Here is a 9,289-nt window from a genome sequence, read left to right as displayed (position 1 = left end):
ACACAGCTGGGAATAACGTTATTCACCAGAAACCTTCACTTTGTCTGCTGGTCTTTCCCTGGTCATTAAGTTCGGCAGTACCTGGAAAGGGGCATGGGAAAAGCAGTTGGTTTTAAAGGTTCGAGCTGAGGGGAACTGCAGATTAAACAAGTTGACATACATTGGTAATCACACAGCAGAATAATTTTGCCAGCCCATTTAAAACAGATTAGAATAGGCTATGAGCCCTTCTTGTAGTCTACTTCCTGGTCATTCATTTAGCCTATAAATAAAATTCCCCATCCAAAACCTGATGACTCTTTTGCAAAACTCACAGACCTCCCCCTTCTTGGTGAAAGGCATCCTATGCAAAATAATTAATGTCTCTCTCTCGCTCTTTTTTCTAAATCTGCTTTTAGAGCCCTACTCAGGTTTCGCAGTAAACAAAAGTACTTAAATATGAAATGATAAATCAGTCCTTATGACTTTCAGGTTCTATTCAGTTTATGTTTTTATGAAATTATAGCAGGAATAAAACACTGTTTCTTTGGAAATCTAACATTGAATCTTATTTATTAGACTTTAGTCAGGATCAGGATATTCAGTCCAGTTGCCTCCACAAGTAGAAGTGTGCTTATTAGATCATGAGTCCTCGAATTGTCCTGACGTCACATTTTCTATCCCATTGGGCCAATGTGCTCAGTCTCACCTGTCAGTGTCTGGTTATTATTGTCTTTGCAAAATAAAATGAAGAATTATGTTGGGTCTTTCTCTGACCCAGTGCTATAACACACTCCCACAGAATGTGGTGTCCACAGTCTGCAGACACAGTGTGTGTCAACACCACCGAGCTGGTGACTGCACTTGTGTATACTGTTACATGTCATGTGGAATGTCGCTGTCAGTCTTCCATGTGGTGTCATTGCTTTAATGGATGGATTAATAGAAAAGGACCAAAGGCAAATAGACAACTAGAAAAGAAATCACAGACAATGCCTCTAAAACAGCCAGTCCTTTGATTTTAAGGTCAAAATAACTAATTAATGAGTGACGCAGGGAGAGGAGTGTATATTTAGTTGAGACATTTCCTCCTTTCTCCCATTTCACCACTGAGTGCTGACAGTGAGCTGATGCACTGGTTTACAATTATCTGTAACTATGCAGGGAAGACCATGAATTCCAGGGCAGGCTGGGGACAGCCTGATGGCAGGATTTCCCCTTTGTTGGAGTGGCCCTGCTCTGGGTTTCTGACAGTAAGTCCTCAGCTGCAATGCAGCAGCTGCCTCTGAAATGTAGTTTTTAGCTGGATCAACTCTCAATGTGTTGTGACACCAGGTTGGGGGCTTCAGCCTCTAGACAACATTGTTCTGCTTTTCCTTATAATTTAATGATTAATGATTATATCTGTTAAACAGCAAGCTAGAGCTTCATATTGAAAGCTGTATGGGAAGGAGATTTATTACTTTAAGTAATTACAAAATTTCATAAATTAATCTGCAATAAAATTGAGGGCCCTCTCAGAAATAAATTCATTATGAATCTTGCTGTGATTGCAAACACATTTTCATATTCTGATTGTTGTCTTGCCTCTGAGTTCGATTCTAAGGTGAAATATGTGCACCCATTCCCGGCTTCCCTACGAAAGACAAACAAGGAGCCCTCAGCTCCTTTCCTTCCTTCTTACCCACCAAACCGTGGGATCTGGTAACTTTACAACAGCAAACACTGCTCAGACAAATAATAGCAAAATAGGCTGCTGACTTTTGTAATCTCTCCAGTTGTGTATTGGAAAACCAAACAGTAACAGCAGAAAATCATATTCATTTATGATATAACTTTACGCTTAATTTATTAGGAATTCTAGGAAGCAAGAACCCATGGGTCCTCCAAATCCAAATACTTGGCCATCTTGTTAAGAGTGCTTGTGTATCATTTGGTACAATTCCACAATTCTTATTATAGTTGTCATTAGGACAAAACCTCTCCCCAAATGCTGTTTAATCTGTGAAAATATTAAAAAAAAAAAACAACTATTACCAGTATAAATGTTTTCCAAGATAAAAATATTTCCCCTTCTCGACATTGAAGGAATGAAGATTCTTTTCCATTTTGTCCTTAAATTTCATCTACTGAAGTTGTTTATTTCAAATTATCCAATTTCAAACATTTTATTTTTGTTTTCCCACCCTGTAAAGAAATCCCAGTGAGCATAATTGAGTAGTTCTATGGTTGCTTGTCCTCAGACTCCCCTCGGTTTCTTAATAACCCCTCCCACAGCTCACATAGCATACGAAGGCACGGAATCACTACTGAGGTTCCCAGATCTTCCCTTTTGTCTCTGCCTGTTCCATCCTTGATAATGGCTGTTCTCTGATACTGAACAAGCATTCCAGTCTAGGTACTGCGTCCTATTTTAATCTTCTGTATTTCAGTCCAATGAAGAGTACTTTAATCAGATGTATACTCTACTCCATTATCAATATTCTTTACGAGTCTTTTGGGGACATATTTTCATTCCCTTCTGTAAATGCCTAGAAATGGAGTCGTTGGGTTGTGGTAGATGCATGTTTAACTCTGTGAGAAACCACCAGAGTTGTTGCCCAGTTTACACTCCCACCAACAATCTTACGGTTGCATCACATGCTTACTTTTATTTTGAAATAGTTTTAGACTCACATAGAAGTTGCCAATGTATTGTGGAGTTCTCTCTACATTTCACACAACTTTCTCCAAAGATAATAATTTACATAACCATAGTACATTGATCAAAACCAGGAAATTGATATGGATAAAATATTATTAAAATACAGGCCTTACTCTGAATCACTCATTTTTATATGCACTTTTTTGATGCATAGTGCTATGAAATTTTATCACATGTATAGGATCTTATTACTACCAATAAAGTCAAGATACAGAACTGTTTCATCACCCTAAAGAAATTCACTTTGCACACGCTCCACACCCGTGCATCCCCTGATAACCCCCGGCAACTGATCTTTTTTGCATCTTTATATTTTGTCCTTTTGAGAATGTGGTATAAGTAAAATCATACATCATGTGTGGGACCATAATAAGCCAGTAAGTGTAATCACACCCCCTGCACCGTTCAGGGGTTGACTTTTTTTTCCACTCAGATTAACACCCTTGAGGTACATCTAGTTTATTGCACGTATCAACAGTCTGTTCCTTTTAGTCACTACAGACTGTCTCCAAATTATGATGATTCAACTTAGTAGTTTTGACTGTACAGTGGTGAGAAAGCCACATGCATTCTGTAGAAGCCACACTTGGAATTTTGAATTTTCATCTTTTCCAGGCTAGTAACATGGCATGTGATATTGTCTGGTGAAGCTGTGCAAGCTGAGCTCCCCTCACCACAGGGTAAAACAACGAAAACACTTAGAAGCATTCTGTACCCACACAACCATTCTGTTCTTCACTTTCAATACAGTACTCAGTAAATTATGAGATTCTCTACCCTTTAGTGTAAAATAGACTATGTGTTAGATGATTTTCCCCTGTAGCTGTAGGCTAATATAAATGTTAAGCACATTTAAGCTAAGCTAGGCTAAGCTACGATGCTTGGTAGGTTAGATTATGAAATGCATTTTTAACGTATTACACTATTTTCAACTTATGATGGTTTATTGGGACCTAACTCCATGGGAATTGTGGAAATCTATAAATAGTATGTGACCGGATGGATGTACTGAAGCCTATTTAACCATTCACCCAATGAAGAACATTTGGGTGGTTTCCAGGTTTTGGCCATCACAAACAGAGCCACCACGAATATTTATGTACAGATTTCACTGTGAACAGAAGTTTTTCATTTCTTAAGCATAAATACCCAGGAGTGTGGATTGCTGGGTCATAAGGTAAGTGAATGTTTAGCTTTATGTGAAACCGCTGCATTGTTTTCCAGAATGACTGGACCACTCACTCACCAACAATATATGAGTGATTCAGTTTCTCTGCATTCGTGCCAAAACTTGATACTGTCAGTATTCTTATGTTAGGCATTCTGATAGATGTGGGATGGTATCTCATTGTGGCCTTAAGTTGCATTTCCCTCATGGCTAATGACGTTGAACATCTGTTCATGTGCTTCTGTATATGCTTATTTACCTACCACATCGCCTCTTTGGTAAAGTGTCTGTGTGAGTTTTTATCCACTTTTTGATTGGATTGTTTGTTTACTTCCTGTTGAGTTTAGGGAGTTCATTGTATTTTGAACACTAGACTGTTGAGAAAAATATATTCGGCAAATATTTCCTGTCAGTCTGTGGCTTGCATTTTTCATTCTCTTAATAATGCCTTTCACAGAGCAAACATTGTTCATGTTGATGAAATTGAAGTCTTTTTTTATAGATTATACTTTTGATGTCATGTCAAAAATCTTCTTGCCTTTTCCCTAAGTCATGAAGATTTTCTCCTATTTTTCTCCTGTTTTTCCTTCTAGAAGCTTTATAGTTTCACATTTTATACTTGTTTGTATGATCCATTTTGGGACTGTCCTCTAACTTTGTGTAAGGTGTGAGGTTTAGGCAAAGGTTGAATTATTTGCCTTGAACATCCAGTGGTCCCAACATCACTTGCTCGTCCAGCTACCCTTCCTCCATTGAACTGTCTTTTCAACTTTGTCAAAGATATCAGGCTTCCCCACACATGTGGGTCTACATCTGGTGGCATAAACTTGATAATGATATTCTTTTACTATCCTTTTAATGTTGACTATGCAGTACATTTTTCTATTTCATTCATTATGTTTATAATTTGCATTTTTCTCCTTGTTCCTTTCTTAATTCTATCTAGAAATCTATCAATTTGATTAATCATATTAAGAAAATTAACTTTGTATTTTATGGATATTTCTATTGTTTGCTTATATTTCATAATTTCACTTACAAAAATTATTTCCTTCTGTTCCCTGATGTTGTGATTAATTCATTCTATTTTTCTATCTTCTGTTATTTAAGGCCTAGATAATAGTTTTTCAACCTTTCTTCTTTAGTGATATAAACATTTAAAAGATAAATTTTCATCAATGTACTATTTTACCTGCTTCTCACTCTTACTTTAATATATGTGTTCCCACTAGATTTTTTTTCTGAGTATTTTCTGATAGTGTTTCTAATTGCTTCTTTAACCTGCTAGTTAAAGCTTAGTGCATAATTTCCAAATATTTGGGAATTTCTGGTGACATCTATTTGCAGTTGATTTACTGTATCAATTCAGTTTTAGTCAAAGAATAAATTCTGTATAAATTCAGATTTTTTATGCATTAAGACTTATTTATGACCAAATGGATTATGTGTGTGCATGTTTGTGAACAGTTTGTCTACATAGCAGGGTTTCATGGGGCCCCAGCTGCAGGTTTGGGTACAGGCTGCAGGTGCCTGGAGAGCACCGTGCACTTGCTGCACAGAAGTAGGTGGCTGCGTCTCCGGGCTGGGAGTCCTTGATGTGCAATGAGAAGTGTTTGGCATTTCCGTTGGAGGAAACTGTGAATCTTCCATCTTCCTTTTTATTCCCGCCTGAACTTTTGCCTATCAACAATTCAGGGCCTTGACCAGGGTACTGCCGGTACCATGAGAAATAGTCAAATAGACTGTTCTCATAAGTACAGTTCAGAATTGAAATTGCTCCTTCGTGGACTACCAGGGGCTGAGGGCTCTGTTTCACCTGCTGTTGGTCACTTTTTCCATCCTGTTGTCCACTCACCCCTGATTAAGAAAAAAAATTCATTAGATCTGCAAATTTTTATCTCATCCTATAAATTTCTACCAGCATGACTCTGTCTGTATCCCAATCTTTCATTCCCCCAAATTAAACTTATCCTAGGGTTTCTCCTCCATTACTCACAGCCTGGTTGAAGCCACAGAATTAAAAACGATGCTCCCAGAATCCTCTCCATTGTTCCTGGCACAAAAGCTCAGTGACAACTGGTCTTCGCAGCCCGCGAGGAAGCTGACTGTAAGCTCACAGCTGCTGTAATGCTTTCAAGAGGCCCCACCCTCTCACAAGGACTTTCACTGAAAGCTATTTCTGCAAAGCAAGTACTTCCCCTTTTTGCCCTTAGAATTGCTGAAAATTACTCTAACTGAAAATGAGAAATCTACTATCTACACATGAAAAATGATCAGTTTCAAACTATCTCCCTCTACCCTGTTCTTCCTCTCCTCACACTTCCTAGAACATTAAATATAATGTCCAAGGGCACCTTGATGTGTCAGTAGGGATGATATGATTTTACAATAGGGAAGACAGGGACTCCCATGGAGTCCCAGGATTAGTACGTAGAGTGGCATTTCTTTTTTATTACAAAAAATAATTAAAGTCTAATGAGGACACACAAGGGACATAATATACCATTACAAGCTAAAGTCATGGATCAGAATAGACAGAATACATAGCCCTTTTGCCCTCATGGAACTTAAATTTTAATATGATCTTTGAGATGTATCCACATTTCACATGACCCTAGGAAATGACAGAAGATAATAAAATCAATTTCAATTTATTTGTATTTCTTCTAAAATATAATTCAGCCTAGTGAAATATTTCTAAGAATATATGTGGGGAAAATAAATTCAGAAGTACTGGCATTATCTGATCTGCAGGAGTTTCAATCTCCAAACAGATAAGAAAGGCTAGAAAAATTCTTTAGACTTTAGAAGATCTGGCCAAGACCATTCAATAATGTGACATTTTTTGGTAGTTCTTATCATGGGTTTGAACAAACATTTAATATTTTCTCTACCCTTTATCCTCATAGATAGAATACAAAAATACAAAAAATCAATTTGGTTTTTGATGCTAACACAGCAGGATGTAAAGACAGAAATTAAGGATAAATTCCAAAGCATCCCTAAACATAGTGTTGCTCTGCATTATCAATAAAAGAAGTTAAAAGAAGTAAAGAGCACGCTTTTTCTGAAATATGGAGAGAATTTTGTTGTGTCTGTATTTGATGTCATTTCAAATCCAGTCAAAGAAAAGCGTCATTTCAGTCCAACAGGAGACAATGATAAGAGTTCCATTCCTCAGACTAATCGCATTTCACTCCAGCACTCCAAGGGGATTCTTAATTGTTAGACTTTTGATATGTTTCCTTTTGATTTATTTATTCATTACTACATCTCTTCGATATATGTTTACTGAGTGCTCATAAGTGCCTAGTACATGAGCAATACTTGGGTCTTTTTCCTGAAGGAGACATAATCCCAGTCTTCAGCCAACCTATTCCCAATATTTAAGTGCATTCACATAAAAGCTACTGAAGAGAAATGTGTATCTATATGATGTGACAAAAAAAATAAAATAAAATAAAACAAACAAACCAGTAATGAGCTCTAGTTCTGGCCCAGAGAGACAATGGCTCCAATGGACGGATGCTTGGATTGATACTTACACCACCAGCAGTTTTCCCTTTTTAAAAACAGGGTGAGGGAATTCTAGGCACAGATTAAATCAGTGGTTGGAGACTGGGCTGTGTCTGGGTGGAAACATTATAAATTTGTATTCGAGAAGCTAATATGGTCCTGATCTTGTAGAACAACCTGTATTATTCAAAGAAGTGTTGATTTCCAAAGTCATAGGTTTGAAACTAGTAGACTAGAACATACACATACTACTCAGTTAGATGGATATATGCATGCATACATACATACATACATACACACATACATACTTATCCACATAGAAATATACATAATAGATAGATTAAAACTGAAGCTAATAGGAGATTAAAAAGTCATTAGATTTTTAAAGGCTAATTTGTGGCTTCTTGGAGAATATGTAGATGTGGGACAAATGTTAATCTTTTCTGAAGCACCACTGCCCCTTTGTGGCCCTGTAGAGAAGTTACACTGTACAATTGTATAAGGTTTCTTAAAAGTTGATGGTTATCAACCATGCATCAATTGGAGCACTGATATGAATGGCTGAGTGTTCTTCTTAGGGCAGTGATTTCTCCAGATAGAGGGAGATTTTGCCCTTGATGAGGTTTCCCCCAGTGAAACCTTTGTTTCCTCTAACTGAGGTGTCTCAGGTGGATCTGGAAGCCTTGGTTGGGATGCTAGACCTACCAGGAGAAAACAGGGCTTCGCATATATTCATGGAAGGACCTCACTTGCCCTAGGGTCCCTTCAAAGACAGGAACTGGTCTTCAAGCTGAACCACTGCACGGGGCTGTCTTTCCTCCCATAATAGCAACATCAGATCAAGGAGAGCCCGTCTCACTAAAGAGAACACTAAGTAGATTCTAAATCAAACTACTTTTTCTAACTCTTTGTCAACACTTCATATTGTTGTTTTATTACTCTTAGCCAACGTAATGGTGTATAGTGGTCTCACTGCGGTAGCAATTTGAATTTCCCTGATGACTAATGATGCAGAACAGGGGTTTACAATCTTTTTCCATAATGGGTAGAATAGTAAATACTTTTGGCTTTGCAGGCCACTCAGTCTCTGTTGCAGCTACTGAACTCTGCCACTGTGGCATGAAAGAAGCTACTGATAATACATGAATAAATGAGCGCTGCGATGCTCCAATAAAACTTTTCTTACAAGAATAGGTGGCTGAATAGATTTGGTCATGGGTCATATTTTGTTGATTCTTGATGTAGAGAACGATATGGCTTCACAGGGGAATTCTCCAAACATTTAAGGAAAAGTTAGTCCCCATCCTGCTCAAATTTTTCCAGAAAACTGAAGAATACTGAGTACTCCCAAACTTTTTCAATAAGGCCAGCAGTATTTTGATACACAAACCAGACAATGATACTACAAAAAAAGAAAAATACAGGTCAATATTCCCAAAACTCAGAGATGCAAAAACCCTCAGCAAATATTGGGAAACTGAATTCAACAATACATACACATTATGAGTAAGTAGGATTTTTCCAGATGTGCAAGGTAGGATCAATATCCACAAATCAATCACTGTGATACACATTAACAGAATGAAGGATAAAGTTACATGATTATCTCAATGGATGGAGAAAATTCATTTGATAAAATTCATCATCTATTTATTTTAAAATTCTCAATAAACTTGGTATAGAGGGAACATACCTTAAACAATAAAGGCCATGTATGACTAATCCACAGCTAATCTTACACTCAATGATTCAAAAACTGAAACTTTTTCTCTAAGATCAGAAACAAAACAAGGATGCCCACTCTCTTCACTTCTACTTAACATACTATTTAATATTTTAGCCACAGCAATCAAACAGAACAAAGAAATAAAAAACATCCAAATTGGAGAGAAAGAAATAAAGCTGCCACTGTTTGCAGATGG

General features: G+C 37.3%; 1 gene segment (V, D, J or C); it reads right to left on the bottom strand.

Annotated features, from left to right (window-relative positions):
* Nucleotides 1-22: 22 nt before the first annotated feature.
* LOC116664435 lies at nt 23-5,910 on the bottom strand. The segment is given in 3 exon segments: nt 23-81; nt 5,328-5,708; nt 5,848-5,910. Coding segments are annotated over 3 exon segments (492 nt in total).
* Between the last annotated feature and the right edge of the window lie 3,379 nt (nt 5,911-9,289).

The sequence above is a fragment of the Camelus ferus genome, chromosome 6 (genome assembly GCF_009834535.1).
Source record: "Camelus ferus isolate YT-003-E chromosome 6, BCGSAC_Cfer_1.0, whole genome shotgun sequence".
Taxonomy (NCBI): domain Eukaryota; kingdom Metazoa; phylum Chordata; class Mammalia; order Artiodactyla; family Camelidae; genus Camelus; species Camelus ferus.
Note: the sequence above shows the minus strand (reverse complement) of the source record. Positions and strands in the feature narration are given on the sequence as shown.